The sequence below is a fragment of the Mauremys reevesii genome, unplaced genomic scaffold, assembly GCF_016161935.1.
Source record: "Mauremys reevesii isolate NIE-2019 unplaced genomic scaffold, ASM1616193v1 Contig2, whole genome shotgun sequence".
NCBI lineage: Eukaryota > Metazoa > Chordata > Testudines > Geoemydidae > Mauremys > Mauremys reevesii.
The window spans coordinates 2,800,105-2,816,977 of record NW_024100826.1 but is presented as its reverse complement, the minus strand read 5'-3'; the positions used below and the strand labels follow the sequence as shown (position 1 = coordinate 2,816,977).

The following is a 16,873-nucleotide window of genomic DNA, read 5'->3' as shown; positions in this document are numbered from 1 at the left end:
AGAGTTTATGTTTTTCTATGTGTCTGACAATTTTATTCTTTACTATTGTTTCAACTAATTTGCCCGGTACCGACATTAGACTTACCGGTCTGTAATTGCCGGGATCACCCCTAGAGCCCTTTTAAAATATTGGCGTTACATTAGCTAACTTCCAGTCATTGGATACCGAAGCCGATTTAAAGGACAGGTTACAAACCTTAGTTAATAGTTCCGCAACTTCACATTTGAGTTCTTTCAGAACTCTTGGGTGAATGCCATCTGGTCCCGGTGACTTGTTAATGTTGAGTTTATCAATTAATTCCAAAACCTCCTCTACTGACACTTCAATCTGTGACAGTTCCTCAGATTTGTCACCTACAAAAGCCAGCTCAGGTTTGGGAATCTCCCTAACATCCTCAGCCGTGAAGACTGAGGCAAAGAATCCATTTAGTTTCTCTGCAATGACTTTATCATCTTTAAGCGCTCCTTTTGTATTTTCATCGTCAAGGGGCCCCACTGGTTGTTTAGCAGGCTTCCTGCTTCTGATGTACTTAAAAAACATTTTGTTATTACCTTTGGAGTTTTTGGCTAGCCGTTCTTCAAACTCCTCTTTGGCTTTTCTTATTACACTCTTGCACTTAAGTTGGCAGCGTTTGTGCTCCTTTCTATTTGCCTCACTAGGATTTGACTTCCACTTTTTAAAGGAAGTCTTTTATCTTTCACTGCTTCTTTTACATGGTGGTTAAGCCACGGTGGCTCTTTTTTAGTTCTTTTACAGTTTTTCTTAATTTGGGGTATACATTGAAGTTGGGCCTCTATTATGGTGTCTTTAAAAAGGGCCCACGCAACTTGCAGGGATTTCACTTTAGTCAATGTACCTTTTAACTTTTGTCTAACTAACCCCCTCATTTTTGTATAGTTCCCCCCTTTTGAAATTAAAGGCCACAGTGTTGGGCAGTTGGGATGTTCTTCCCACCACAGGGATGTTGAATGCTATTGTATTATGGTCACTATTTCCAAGCGGTCCTGCTATAGTTACCTCTTGGACCAGCTCCTGCGCTCCACTCAGGATTAAATCTAGAGTCGCCTCGCCCCTTGTGGGTTCCCGTACCAGCTGCTCCATGAAGCAGTCATTTAAAGTATCGAGAAATTTTATCTCTGCATTTCGTCCTGAAGTGAAATGTTCCCAGTCAATATGGGGATAATTGAAATCCCCCACTATTATTGGGTTCTTAATTTTGATAGCCTCTCTAATTTCCCTTAGCATTTCATCATCACTATTACTGTCCTGGTCAGGTGGTCAATAATAGATCCCTAATGTTATATTTTTACTAGAGCATGAAATTTCTATCCATAGAGACTCTATGGAACCTGTGGATTCGCTTAAGATTTTTACTTCATTTGAATCTACACTTTCTTTAACATATAGTGCCACTCCTCCCCCTGCACGGCCTGTTCTGTCCTTCCGATATATTTTGTACCCGGAATGATTGTGTCCCATTGATTGCTCTCAGTCCACCAGGTTTCTGTGATGCCTATTATATCAATATCCTCCTTTATCACAAGGCACTCTAGTTCACCCATCTTATTATTTAGACTTCTGGCATTTGTGTACAAGCACTTTAAAAACTTGTCCCTGTTTATTAGCCTGCCTTTTCTGATGTGCCAGATTCTTTTTTATGTGACTGTTCATCATCTGATCCGGCCCTTACATTATATTTCTCATTCCTCTGCTCCTGACTATAACCTGGAGATTCTCTACCATCAGACTCTCCCCTAAGAGAAGTCTGTGTCCGATCCACACGCTTCTCTGCAGCAGTCGGCTTTCCCCCATCACCTAGTTTAAAAACTGCTCTACAACCTTTTTAATGTTTAGCGCCAGCAGTCTGGTTCCACTTTGGTTTAGGTGGAGCCCATCTCTCCTGTATAGGCTCCTCCCATCCCAGAAGTTTCCCCAGTTCCTAATGAACGTGAACCCCTCCTCTCTACACCATCGTCTCATCCACGCATTGAGACTCTGAAGCTCTGCCTGCCTACCTGGCCCTGCGCGTGGAACTGGGAGCATTTCTGAAAATGCCACCATAGAGGTCCTGGATTTCAGTCTCTTCCCTAGCAGCCTAAATTTGGCTTCCAGGACATCTCTCCTACCCTTCCCTATGTCATTGGTACCTACATTTACCACGACCACCGGCTCCTCCCCAGCACTACACATAAGTCTATCTAGATGCCTCGAGAGATCCGCAACCTTCGCACCAGGCAGGCAAGTCACCATACGGTTCTCCCGGTCATCACAGACTTACAGGATTTACCAGTACTGCTGGAGTCCTGAGGGGGGCGTGGCCTCATCCAGAAGGGGCGTGGCCTCTCAAGATTTAAAGGCCCTGGGGCACCAGCTGTGGCTGGGAGACCCAGGGCCTTTAAATCAACCAGGGCCTCCCAGCTGCAGAGGTAGCTGAGAGGCCCCCAGAGCTCAGGGGCAAATTAAAGGGCCCGGGGCTCCGGCTGCCGTGGGGAACCCTGAGCTTTGCGAGGCTGGGGCAGGTATTTAAAGGGTCAAGAGCTCCTGCTGCTGAGGGGATCTCCAAGCCCTTTAAATCCTGGCCCCAGCCCGGCCACCGGAGCCGAGGCTGGGATTCAAAGGGCTCTGGGCTGCCCGCAGCGGCGGGGAGCTCTGAGCCCTTTAAATCTCAGCTGTGGCGGGGGGGTTAAAGGGCTCTGGGCTGACCGCTGCCGCGGCAGCCCAGAGCCCTTTAAATCTGGCCCCAGCCCGGCCGCCGGAGCCGCGGGCGGGAGGTTTAAAGGGCTCTGGGCTGACTTTAAATCCAGCCCCAGCCTGGCCACCGGAGCCACGGGCAGGGGATTTAAACAGCTCTGGGCTGACTGCCACGGCGGCAGCCCAGAGCCCTTTAAATCCAGCCCCAGCCGGCCGCCGGAGCCACGGGCGGGGAGGGTTAAAGGGCTCTGGGCTTCCAGCTGTGGCGGGAAGCCCAGAGCCCTTTAAATCCCCGCAACGAAAGCCGGTGCAGTCCGTACCAACTTGTACCGGCTTACTTTCACCTCTGAGGTCTGAGGTCTGAATGGTGAGAGGCTGAGTGCCTTTCTTAAAAAGAGAGTGCACTGTTTCTGACAGGGGTATTTCCAAGCTGAACAGTTCCCTGCCTTCACTGGGTCTGCCCTGAAAGACAAGGTCTGCCCTGAATACACAGCAAAAGACAGGCTGCCTAAGCAAGCTTCTCTGGCCTTCTTTTCAGAGACTAATAACAGAGTGATTGCCAAAGAAAAGAAATCCGTTTTGTGATCACAAGTTCATAATAGCCTCATCTTAGATCTAGCATCAGTCCATGGGGCTTCAGCAGAACAATTCCTTCTTCTTCGAGTGATTGCTCCTATGCATTCCAGTTAGGTGTGCGCGCCGTGCGTGCACGGCTCTCCAGAACTTTTTTACCCTAGCAACTCCGGCAGGCCGGCTGGGCGCCCCCTGGAGTGGCGCCGCTATGGCGCTGAATATATACCCCAGCCGGCCCGTCCGCTCCTCAGTTCCTTCTTACCGCCCGTGACGGCCAGTTGGAACTGTGGAGTGCTCTCTGTCCTCCACAACCCTAGCTCTCGCTACTGGTTTTGTACATAGTTAGTTTAGTGATTAGTTTTTATAGTTCTGTTAGTTAGATAGTTAGTGTTTAGATAAGGTTAAGGGGTTTTCCCCCCCCCCTTTGCCTCCCCCGGTGCGGGCTCATGCCCAAAGCACTGGGCTTTAAGCCCTGCGCATCGTGCCAGAGGCCTATGCCGGTCGGAGACCCGCACGATGCCTGCCTCCGTTGCCTGGGCGAAGGACACCGGACAGATAAGTGTTCGTTCTGTTCCGCCTTCAAGCCGCGAACTCGGAAGGAGCGGGACATTCGCTTGAAGCAACTCCTGATGGAGGCGTCCCTCCAGCCCCCGGCACCGTCTGCGCTGGCACCGAGAGCTTCATCGGTGCAGAGCGCACCGGCGGCATCAAGCCGCTCCGGCACCGCGGCCCCACAGCCTCAGACGGCGGCTCCGAAGACCCGGCACCGCTCGCTCTCGCCTTCAAAAAGGCACAAGCTGGCGAAGGCACTTGCTAAGGGCCGCGCTGAGGACTCAGCGAAGACGATTGCGCCACCTGCGGCCCCCGCGGTGGCCGTGCACAAGTCGTGCACCGGGCCATTGACTCCAGCGCCGCAAGGGCCGTCGAGTCCGGCGCCGCCACGCTCCCCGGTACCGACCGTGGTTGAGCCCTGGCTGCCATCTACGCCGGAGACGTTCTCCTCGGCGCGTGAGCTTATACAGCTCATAGAGCCTCCGGCCCCCGGCACCGCCGGTGCGGGCTGTCGTGTCGGCGGGAAAGCCGGCCAGAATGACCCGGCTGCCCTCTCTGGACAGACGGCACGGACGACGGTCCCGGTCCCGGTCACGTTCCCGGTCCCATGGCAGGTCTCCGTCCCGTCGCTCGCGATCTCGGCACCGCTCGCCATCGCGGTACCGATCGCCATCGCGACGTCGGTCGCAGTCCCGGTACCACTCATCATCGCGGTACCGGTCGCACTCCCGGCGTCGCACCAGGTCCAGATCGCCGTCGCGTTGGCACCGGCGGAGGTCTCCGTCCCGGCACCGTTCCCGGCACCGCGACTCGCGCAGCCGCTCCCGGCACCGCAGATCCGGATCCAGGTCGAGCTCCCGGCACCAGTCGAGCTCCCGGTACCGGTCGAGCTCCCGGCACCGCGACGGACGTCGCTCCCAGTCGCCATCCCGGTACCGAGCGGACCAGCACCGATCCTCGCTACCGTCCGGAGACAGACTGCCTTATTCGGCGGCGCACTCCGTCAGCGCCTCGGCACCTCCATGGCCATCCCGCCCCGCGTCGGTCGCTTCCGGGACAGACGGCTACGGCCACCTGCCACCTACCCCACAGGGCCATCCTCAGGGGGCACAGCCGTGGGGCTTCTGGGTTCCCTGGGCCCAGTATGAGACTCAGGGGGTGCCATTCCCCCCGAGAGCCCTGGCGTCTGGGCGCAGGGTACCAGAGGCGACCGTCAGCCGACCGGCCCCTTCACCACCAGGCGCGGGTTCCATACCGCCTGAACCCCAGGGGCACACGCAGCCCGACCCTCCTGACGAGCAGTCAGCAGATCCATCGTCGGAGGCGGTCGTCCAGGGCTTATCCTCCTCGTCCTCACCTGACGAAGCGGTGGCCGGAGCGTCGACCAAGGAGCCTCCGCCGATAGACTTGAAGGCGCACCAGGACCTACTTCGCCGCGTGGCGACGGCTATGGCTTTCCCGGTGGCGGAGGTCCAGGAGGACGAGGACCCCATAACGAATGTCGTTGGGGCAGAGGCTCCAGTGCGCGTGGCATTGCCATTCGTGCGGACGATTCAAAAGAATGCCACCACACTCTGGCAGACGCCTGCGTCCATCCCTCCTACGGCCCGTGGAGTTGAGCACAAATACTCTGTCCCCCCCACGGGCTACGAGTATCTATATACTCACCCGACCCCGGACTCGTTGGTCGTGCAGTCGGTCAACGACAGGGAGAGGCACGGCCAACCTGCCCCTGCGCCCAAATCGAAGGACGCGCGACGTATGGACCTGCTAGGCCGCAAGGTCTATTCCGCTGGCGGACTGCAAATGCGCATCGCCAACCAGATGGTCCTCCTCGCCAGGTACGTCTTCGACATCATGGCGTCCCTGGCGAAATTTACAGAGCTCCTGCCAACAGCCTCCCGCCAGGAGTTCGCGGCGATGTTGGACGAGGGAAGGAGATCATCTAGGTCCTCCATCACGGCCGCCCTCGACGCTGCAAACTCCGGAGCTCGGACCTTAGCCTCCGGCGTGACGATGCGGCGCATTGCCTGGCTGCAGTCCTCCACCCTACCGCCGGAGGTGCAATATACACTGCAGGACCTGCCGTTTGACACGCAGGGTCTCTTCTCCGAGAAGACTGATTCCCGGATCCAGACCCTGAAAGACGGCCGCATTGCCATCCGCACCCTTGGGATGCACACGCCGGCAACACAGCGCAGGTCCTTCCGGCAGCAACCCCCCCGGTCCTTCAACCAACAACGCTACCGCCCATATAATAGCCGGCGACCGGCTACAAACCGCCGTCGTCCTTCCGGCAATAGGCGTAGCCAGGGCCAGGCCTCTTCCAAGGCCCCTCAGGGGGCCAAGCAGGCCTTTTGATGGGACGCTCGAGGACGGCCCATCACTCTCCCTACCAGATCCTTCCCCTTTATTTTACAACCGCCTTTCCCATTTCTTTTCCGCGTGGTCCCAATTAACAACGGACAACTGGGTGCTTCAAACAGTCCAGTCGGGATACCACCTTCAGTTTGTTTCACCCCCGCCTTCCCACCCACCCTCCCTGTCCCTCTTCAGGGACCCCTCTCACGAGCAAGTCCTCTTACAAGAGGTTCAGACTCTGTTGAGCGTGGGTGCCATAGAAGCAGTGCCTCAAGACAGGCGGGGCAGGGGATTCTACTCCCGTTATTTTCTCATCCCCAAAGCGAAAGGGGGGCTACGTCCTATCCTGGACCTTCGCGAGCTGAACAAGTACCTGCTCAAGCCCAAGTTTCGCATGGTCACCTTGGGGACCATCATTCCCTCTCTGGATCTGGGAGACTGGTTTGCCGCCCTCGACATGAAGGACGCTTACTTCCACGTCGCGATCTATCCTCCCCATCGACGTTACCTCCGGTTTGTGGTCAACAACGCCCACTACCAGTTCGCCATGTTGCCGTTCGGGCTCTCCACCGCACCGAGGGTATTTACCAAATGCATGGCGGTGGTTGCCGCAGCCCTCCGCCGTCGTCGGATACATGTCTACCCGTATCTCAACGACTGGCTGGTTCGCGGACAGTCTCGACAGCTGGTGATGGGCCAGTTGACAGACATACTGTCCCTCTTCCGACGGCTCGGTCTTCTCATCAACACCGAGAAGTCCACCTTGATCCCGTCGCAGCGGGTGGAGTTCATTGGAGCAGTCCTCGACTCCTCGTTGGCCCGGGCTTGCCTACCGCGATCTCGACATCAGACGATGGTCTCCCTCATCCGGGACCTCGTCTCCTTCCCAACCACGATGGTGCGCTCCTGCCTCCGCCTCCTGGGCCATATGGCATCATGCACGTACGTCACCGCCCACGCGCGGCTTCACCTCCGCCCATTCCGGACTTGGCTCGCGTCGGTGTACCGGCCGCATCGAGATCCCATCAATATGGTGGTCACAGTCTCCAGGCCAACCCTCGAGTCCCTCAACTGGTGGCTAAACCCGGAGAGTGTCTGTGCGGGAGTACCGTTCCATCCTCGTCGCCCGTCCGCCACTCTGACCACGGATGCCTCAGCGCTCGGTTGGGGAGCTCACCTGGGCGATCTTCACACCCAAGGCCTGTGGTCGCCCCAGGAGCTCGCTCTGCACATCAATGTCCGCGAGCTGCGAGCGATCCGTCTGGCCTGTCGCACCTTCTGCACCCACCTGCAAGGCCGCTGTGTGACAGTGTTCACGGACAATACATCAGCAATGTTCTACGTGAACAAGCAGGGCGGAGCCCGCTCTTCCCTCCTCTGCAAGGAGGCGATGCTCCTGTGGGACTTCTGCGTGACCCACTCCATTCACCTAGAAGCGTCCTTTCTTCCGGGAGTACAGAACATGCTGGCCGACCATCTCAGCAGGTCTTTCTTCTCCCACGAGTGGTCTCTCCATCCCGACGTCGCACACACAATCTTCCGCAGGTGGGGGTTTCCCCGAGTAGACCTATTCGCATCCAAGGCGAACAGGAAGTGCCACCTGTTCTGCTCGTTCTGGGGTCACGCACCGGGATCCCTGTCGGACGCCTTCCTGTATTCCTGGAAGGATCACCTCCTCTATGCCTTCCCTCCGTTCCCGCTCGTCCATCGAGTGTTACAGAAGCTTCGGAGGGACAGAGCCACCGTCATTCTCGTAGCTCCGGCCTGGCCGAGGCAACATTGGTACTCCCTGCTGCTCGAGCTCTCCGTTCGGGATCCCATCCCCCTTCCGTTGTGGCCGGACCTCATTACTCAGGACTTCAGCAGACTCCGCCATCCGAGCCTACAGTCCCTCCATCTTACATCTTGGTACCTGAGTGGTTGACCCACGCAGAGAGGGACTGTTCCGCGGCAGTTCAGCAAGTCCTGCTAGAGAGCAGAAAGCCTTCCACTCGCTCCACCTATCTGGCGAAATGGAAGCGGTTCGCGCTCTGGTGTGACCAGCGAGGCCTCAATCCCTTCGTAGTCCCTGTCCCTACCATCCTGGACTACCTCTGGTACTTTAAGGAGCAAGGTCTTGCGGTCTCCTCCTTGAGAGTTCACCTGGCAGCAGTGTCCGCCTTTCGTCCATCCGTGGAAGGTCGGTCCATCTTCTCCAACCAGATGGTTTCCCGCTTCCTTAAAGGCCTGGACCGCTTGTATCCGCCGGTGCGGCGTCCTGCCCCGACCTGGGATTTGAACCTCGTGCTGGCCAAGCTGATGGGTCCTCCTTTCGAGCCCTTAGCCACGTGCTCCCTGCTCTACCTCTCCTGGAAGACGGCCTTCCTCGTCGCCATTACATCAGCGAGGCGAGTCTCTGAGCTCCGCGCTCTGATGGTTAGTCCACCATACACCGTCTTCCACGGGGACAAGGTGCAGCTTCGACCGCATCCGGCCTTCCTCCCAAAGGTGGTGTCAGCCTTCCACCTCAACCAGGAGATCTTCCTCCCGGTGTTCTTCCCGAAGCCGCATGCCTCGCCTCAGGAGCAACAGCTGCACACCCTCGACGTCCGCAGGGCGCTCGCTTTCTACATCGAGCGGACTAAGCCCTTCCGGCGCTCGCCCCAGCTGTTCGTAGCGGTTGCTGACCGCATGAAAGGCGAGCCGATATCCTCCCAACGGATTTCCTCCTGGGTCACTGCGTCTATCCGGACCTGCTACGAGCTTGCGCGTGTGCCGCCATGCCGCCTCACCGCGCACTCGACGAGGGCGCACGCCTCATCGGCCGCCTTCCTGGCTCACGTTCCCATCCAGGACATCTGTCGAGCGGCCACCTGGTCTTCGGTCCATACCTTCGCCTCCCACTACGCGTTGGTACAACAGTCTCGAGACGACGCAGCCTTCGGCTCCGCGGTATTACACTCCGCCACGTCTCACTCCGACCCCACCGCCTAGGTAAGGCTTGGGAATCACCTAACTGGAATGCATAGGAGCAATCACTCGAAGAAGAAAAGACGTTTACTCACCATAGTAACTGTTGTTCTTCGAGATGTGTTGCTCCTATCCATTCCAGACCCGCCCTCCTTCCCCACTGTCGGAGTAGCCGGCAAGAAGGAACTGAGGAGCGGACGGGCCGGCTGGGGTATATATTCAGCGCCATAGCGGCGCCACTCCAGGGGGCGCCCAGCCGGCCCGCCGGAGTTGCTAGGGTAAAAAAGTTCCGGAGAGCCGTGCACGCGCGGCGCGCACACCTAACTGGAATGGATAGGAGCAACACATCTCGAAGAACAACAGTTACTATGGTGAGTAACCGTCTTTTTTTGGCTGGGGTTCAGCTTTCTTTTTTTTTTTTTTTTTTAATTTTCAGACACAGTTTGCTGGAAAATAACAGTTCAGAGTCCAGTTTGCAGGCAATTTGATGGGTTTATTGGGGCTAAACAAGCAAGCATATTTTGAAGCCTTTTACACCAGTTGGGCTATTTCTATACACTGATAGAGGGTTTTTTCCCCTCCCCCAACTACTTATATGCCAATAGAACCCCCATCTTCTCCTAACCTCTAGCTCCGCACACTGATGCACTCCCTCCCTCTTTTTGGCAAACTTAATTATACTTGTAGTTCCCCTTCCCTGGTACCACCCCTTCCAATATATGGTCATGTTTTGTTTTTGGGGGTCTTGGGTTTGGGATTTTTCATCTATTTGCTGTTTGAACTCTTACAGGGCCAGAGAAACCAAACTGAAGACAGAGTTCCCAAGGGTTACCTCATGAGTCTGCTCTGAAAGACACTTTGAATTGACAGATCAAAACAACTCTGTTGCTCTTCTTAGGATTTAGATGGTAACTCATTTGTGTGTATATGTTAGCTTGCTTTAACCTGTAAAAAATCAGATCGTTTATTAAAGGATTGGCCACAGATGTGGTCTTTGGTGTAAGATCTAGGGTACCAATTGTCTACGGGTTAAGACCACCTCTTTTGTTCTTGATGGGAGGGGTAAGGAGCGGGGTTACTTGTGACCATGGTTACTTTTTTGTAGACTTTGTGTCTTTTTCTTACACCTTCCAGCTGCTTGGTTACCATAGCAACCCCTTGCTTGATTCTGTCCCCTTATCTTCTCTTGTTACTGAAAGGCAAGACTATTAGCTTGCAGGGGCTTGCGGGGGAGAGGGGATGGTGGTGGTGGTGGTGGTGCAGCCTTGTGCCTTTACTTACATTTTTTTGCTTGCTTATTCAGCCTGTTTAAATTAAAAGCAAGGCCAGAAGCAAGATTATTATTGTTTACTCTTTACCCTATTTATATTTACATTCTCTTAACACTCCTTCCAAGCGTTCCCTAAGGATTGGGGCTTTGTGTGGACCAGAGGTCCTGCCCATTTCCTAGATCAGAAAGAATGCTCTGAGCCTCTTTAATATCAGGCTGTTGATCCACATTCCTTTCTTTGTCTGTTTGTCCCAGGAGAATTCAGTTTGAACTAGTATATGCAAACCTCTCCTGAGGGTAGCTTGGAAGAGTTGATAACCAGAAGAATTACATTAGCATCTGTCTCCCCTTAGAGGCATTACTTACAATCCCACAGTAACACATAGCACAATTGCATTTTTAATCCGATGTACTCCAAAGATATTAAACCTAATTCAGTGAAGTTTATCTTAATTCTGTAATAAACAGGGCAATGTCAGCAAGGCTTTTATTTTATCAATATCCCTTATTCCCTTTCGCTTTAGCTCCAGAGTCTTTAGAAGGACAAACCCTCTGTTTTAGAGATATTAAAGATGACAATAACTGTTCTTTTGGGGGGGGGAAGAGGAAAGTTAATTGAGATGGGCTAGAGGTGTTGTTTTTAAAGTCTGATTCCATTTTCCTTGAAGACAAAACAAGACAAACACACACAAAAGGGGAGAGAAAAGAACAAGAAAGATAGAAAATGTAGCTTCTGTGTCTTGGGTTGACTCACATTTACAACCCCAGTGCTGGAGAAACAGAGGTCCAGCACACAGTCTGATCGGACACTCCAAGACCTGGCAACTTGTACCAGCATCAGGCTGTTTAGGGCATTGCTTTTATCTGCTTCTTTCTGGTCACAGGCTTACAGCAGTGCTGCAGAGTATACAGCCTCTCATTAGACAGAAGACAAAAGGACAAGGATAGGAAAGAGAAGAAATAAAGTGGGGAAAGAAAAGGACACACAAGAGGTGATGTTGAGAAGGTCGCACATCCCAAATGGCATTAGGGATTTAGCTGGAGCTGGTGGAGGTGGTGATGTCATCTGCTTCCCTCTGCCTGGCCTGGCCTGGTCAGGACATCTCTCAGAAGTAGGATGATGAAGGCCCAACAGTGTCACAGTGGTCCCAGGCGATAGTGGGCGTGACAGCCATGTTGATGAAACTCACACCTTTCCTATCCTCCCATCTCTCAGTCAGCAGTTGTTGTTAGATAGCCCCCCTTTCCTCCCAAAAGTCTTCTCTTTTAAGGACCCCAAAAGGGAGTGATGAGTGGAATAGCCCATCCCCTTATTATTTTGTTTATCATTTAGGCCTAATTTCCAACACACCAATTTTGGTCCATTGATTTTTGGTTCCAAACATCTCTTGTTTACCAGGCATGTTCTTAACTCAGTCCTTGAATTATATCAGGAGGCCTTTTTGTTTGGACTAATTCTGCCTTACTGTCTCTCTTTTGCACCTTTTCCCATTATCATTTGTTGTTATAGGCTACTGTAACATTTTATGAACTTTCATTCAATTCTCTCAATTGAGCTCACAATTAAGGTAAATTTGTAGGCCCAGTTATTGAAAGAGGTCCCATTCTTAGCTGGTGTAAATTGGCCGAGGATCTGGGCATTGGCCCCAATGGACACAAAGCTATTGAGTGTTCAAGTATTAGCCTTGTTACCTGGCAATGCAGGAAGGAATTAAACTAGAGAATTAAGAGAAAACAGCTTCTAAGTGAGATTGCTACTGCATTCAATCAATTTGAGCAATAAATCTTGCAATACTGGGGAAGTTCTAGAACTGAGAGGGGAGGGGGAGCTAATGTGCCTATATTTGAAAAGAGTGAATGCAAAGACCTGGGTAACTATATGCTGGTTAGCCTGACTTTGCATCCAGACAACATAATGAAACAGCTGACACAGGAGTCAGTCAGTAAAGGATGGGAACCTAAATAGAGTCAATCAACAGGGTTTCCTGAAAAATGGGTCTTATCAAACAAGCTTGTTATGTTTTGATAACATATACAGGTAAGTGTGTGGACTTCTGTACGATGTTTGACTTAATTCCACATGACATACTGATTGAAAAATAAGAGTACCATGTAAAATTAATATAATAGATGTTAAATGGATTAAAAACTGATTTGTAGATAGTTCTCAAAATTGTTAATGGAGAATCCTCATCTGTTCATTGAGGGTGTTTCAAGTAGGATCCAAGAAGAATTTGTCTTGGACCAGTGTTATTCAATTATCTTTATCAGTATGTTTCATAGATCTTCATCAGTGATCTGGAAGAAAATTTAAAATTACTGCTTGCAAAGTTTGCAGAAAACGGTGTTTAGTGGAGTGATAAATAATGTTGAGGATAGGTCATATATACAGAGTGCTCTGGAACACTTGGTAAGCAGGCAAACAATCAACATACTTTTTTAATTCATTCAAATGCAAGATTGTATGTCTAGGAAGAAAGAATGTAAGTCACGATTATAGGATGAGAGACAATATCTTCAAAAGCAATTACTCTTAAAAGGATTTAAGGATCATGGTGAATAACCAGCTGAACATGAGTTCTCAGTACAGTGCTGTGGCGAAAGGTCTCATTCAGTTCTTTGATGTATGTGTAGGGGAATATCAAGCAGAAGTGAGGAGGTAGAACTATCTTTGGTATTAATTTACTCAGCATTAATGATGCCATTACTGGTGTCCAGTTCTGATGTCTGCATTTCAAAAAGGAAGTTAAGAAATTGGAAAGCGATGAGAAAAGAGCTACAAATATAATTTGAGGTCTGGAAAACCTACCTACAGTGAGAGACTTAAGAAATTCAATCTATTAAGTTTATCAAAGAGAAGGCTAAGAGGTGACTTGATCACAGTCTGTCAGACTCTACATGAGGAGAAGATTTCTGATGGCAGAGGGCTTTTTAATCTAACAGATATAACAAGATCTGGTGTCTAGAAGCTGAAGTTAGATTAATTCAAACTGGAAACAAGAAGCAAATGTTTAAAATGAAGGGAATTAACCATTGGAACAAATTACCGAGGGATGTGGTAAGTTCTCCATCACTCAAAGTTTTAAATTGGATGTCTGTTTCACAGTGCTACATATTTGTTCAACCAGAAGTTCTGGGCTTAATGCAGGAATCTCTGGATGTAATTCTGTAGCTTTGCTATACAGAAGATCAGACTCACTAGATGACCATAGTGATCCCTTCTGTCCATAAAGCCTATGAATTATAGAAGTTTGGGGGGCAGCAGGATGCTGTTGAAACCCAGGAGCTATAGGATGTGATTTGACCAACAGTCAGTGAGGAATAGATACATTCTCTTGGACACAGTCATTCTCTTGGACATTTTGGAGAAGGGGGAAGGTGGGCTTCTTCTCCCATCACTCGCCTTCACAGCAACCAGCTGCTCCACTGTCTCCTATTTACAGTATCCATCTTTGCATCCAGCATCACTTGATCAGGCACATTAGTGGAATGATTCTGCTACAATGACCAACTTGAGAGAGTTAGTGTTTGCATTTAAATTGTCACAATTAGGGTTCATCGTTAACACCCACTGACATAAACAGGTCAGTTTACACCAGGGATTCTCAAACTGGGGGTCGAGACCCCTCAGGGGGTTGCAAGGTTATTACTTGGGGGGTCGTGAGCTGTCAACCTCCATCCTAAACCTCGCTTTGCCTCCAGCATTTATAATGGTGTTAAATATATTAAAAAGGTTTTTTAATTTATAAGGGGGGGGGGGGCTCAGAGACTTGCTATGTGAAAGGGGTCACCAGTAAAAAAGTTTGAGAGCCACTGATTTACACCTTTATTTCAAGCTGTCAGTTTGCAGAATAAACAGTTCATATTTTGTTCACATTTGGAAGAGTTATCTGTATCTATAAGGGATAGAAATGTACTTTGTTTTTTAAAATGAAGCTTAGCTCTGAGGCTCAATTCTTTGGCAAGAACTTTGGTATTCTTACCTACAGAATACATACATCCCTGCATATGTAGAATACTAATAATTTAAAAAGTTTAACAAAAGGTGTGTCATTAAAAGTGGCAGGAAGGGAGACTGTAGAGTAACAAGACAATCCTAGAATCTGTCAGATGGGCCTGCCACTTGTTGCTAATTCATTTACATTATATTGTTTTTCCTTTCTCATTTTTGCTTTTTCCCAGACAAATTCATGTTTGAAAAGGTACCTCTTAAATAGTCCTCAGCTTTTTTGTGCTTGTTTTCCCAGCTGCCAAGTGGGAGACTCTTCCATGCTGCAGCTGTCATCTCAGACGCCATGTACATCTTTGGTGGGACAGTGGACAATAACATTAGAAGTGGCGAAATGTACAGATTCCAGGTAATTTGTTAACCTGATTCATAGGGTTATGGAGCAGGCAGCAGTGCCTATAGTTAAGGTTGCCTACTATTTTCCATTATAAGCCCTTGTTTTCAGTTGCTTAATTGTTCCTAAACTTCAACTGTTCAGGCTGATGTTTTCTATGCTTAGTCTCTGCCTCAGGCTGATTTTTTAAAAAAGTTTCAGCAAAAGCAGTTCAAACACTTTTTCAATATTAAACATTTTTATAACCATTTCTTCTAGGATCTCTAGCACCTCCATGCTTTGGAGCAGGCACTTGAAATTTGGCAGGGGGATGGTTTGGCTGGGTTATAAGCCTCTAAAGATTATTATTTTCACATGCTCAGCTTTGTTAGAGGTTTGTTGCTAAAATCTCCAAACCATTCCACCTCTATTAAGCATAGTCTGACCCCACTGATCATCCATGTGCATTAGGCATGCTTCGGCCCAGCTGCTGAGCATGCTCCATCCCCATGGAATTCCTACATGCCAACTGCACAGAGCATGCTCCTAGACCCCTCACAGCCATCTATATGGTAGGGTTAAAATTAAAGCCACAACAGGGAGCATGGAGGAAGGCAGGCAGGCAGCACCACGGCTGCAGGGGGCTATAGAGAAGCCTCCCCATTCTGGAATGTGGCCCTCCCAGCTTCCCTGTTGTCTTCTGGTGTTCCCTGGTATTACCCGTCATGCCAGCAAGCCCCAGAAGGTAGCCAGTTCCCTCAGTGTTACTCTCTTCTGCGTGAGTATGTATGTGATATATTGTGGTCCCTCCTGGCAGAAAAAGCATGTGTATGTTGTATATCTAGGAGTCTGCATGCACAAGTTGGCAGAGCGGCATCTTGTTACTATAAAAAAACCCTCATTCTTGGGATTTTTAAAGTAGGGACATTTCCAGAAGTGTTCTGCACCAGAGTGGTTACTGGCACTGATTACTGGCACTGACACTGTCTATGTTCCCTACAAGGAGGTTCTGAAAACAGGAGATACTCCTGGCACTGAAATTTTGAAACCTGTGGGTTTTGGGGGCATATAATTCCTGCCTCCTACAACAAATCCCCACCCACTCCCTCCTTCACAAAGTCACTACCATGCAGGAGGGTACATTGGTGTGTATGATTGATCAGGACATTCTGTAGTTTGTTTTTGTAGCTGTAGTTAAGATGTCATCAACATGGAAATCCAGTGGCAACCTTGGCCATGGTGCTATTGGCGTGCCCCAATGATAAACTAATATAAACCATTACAGGTTTAAAATCTTTTTTATTTCAGTTTTCTTGTTACCCAAAATGCACTTTACATGAAGATTATGGAAGACTGTGGGAAAACAGGCAGTTCAGCGACTTGGAGTTTGTTCTGGGAGAGGTAGGTATATATTCCAGTGAAAATGATACTTGAGTTTTAGAGAAGCAGTCTGTCATTCCTGGCCATAAAGATGAAGGTGAACCATCTTCCACTTTAGGTCAGGGGTGGCTCTAGGTATTTTGCCGCCCCAAGCACGGCAGGCAGGCTACCTTCGGTGGCATGCCTGTGGGAGGTCCCTGGTCCTGCGGATTTGGCGGCACGCTTGCGGGAGGTCCGACGAAGCCGTGGGACCAGCAGACCATCCACAGGCATGCCGCCGAAGGCAACCTGCCTGCCACCCTCGCAGCAACCAGAAGAGCGCCCCCCGTGGCTTGCCGCCCCAGGCACGCGCTTGGCGTGCTGGTGCCTGGAGCTGCCCCTGCTTTAGGTGTTCCCACAGCTGTATGCTAAGACAATTATTTCTGTAACACTTTCAAGAATCTGTAGGGGGACTTCTGTACTTCAGCTATATTTGTCACTTGCGGTGCTTGATAATGAGACATGGAGAATTAAGGAATTTTCGTAAAGTATGTGGATATTTGAACCAGGCTGGACACTGATGGGAGATTCCTCCCTGACACCTGTGAAAGCAAGTGCTAGGATGATTAGCTGTAATTGGCACATCACTATATGTTATTGATTATAAAATTATCTAATCCTTTTAAAATCCAGCTACAATATAGGGGTTCAAGGGTCCTGTGAGCTGTGTTCCCTCTAAGGTGGGAACACACTGGGTGGCCACACAAGAGGGCATCAAGGGCTGCGCACCTAATT

General features: G+C 50.5%; 1 protein-coding gene across 9 annotated transcripts in view; it reads left to right on the top strand.

Annotated features, from left to right (window-relative positions):
• LZTR1 (leucine zipper like transcription regulator 1) overlaps window positions 1–16,873 on the top strand; it is a 271,551-nt gene that overhangs the window by 136,971 nt on the left and 117,707 nt on the right. For all 9 annotated transcript variants that reach the window (XR_005592029.1, XR_005592030.1, XM_039517962.1 and 6 more), the window contains 2 exons: window positions 14,645–14,755; window positions 16,028–16,120. Coding sequence is in view for 7 of the 9 variants with exons in the window: in XM_039517962.1 (XP_039373896.1) it covers window positions 14,645–14,755; window positions 16,028–16,120 (204 nt within the window). In the remaining 2 variants the exon portion in view is untranslated. The remainder of the gene's footprint in view (window positions 1–14,644; window positions 14,756–16,027; window positions 16,121–16,873) is intronic.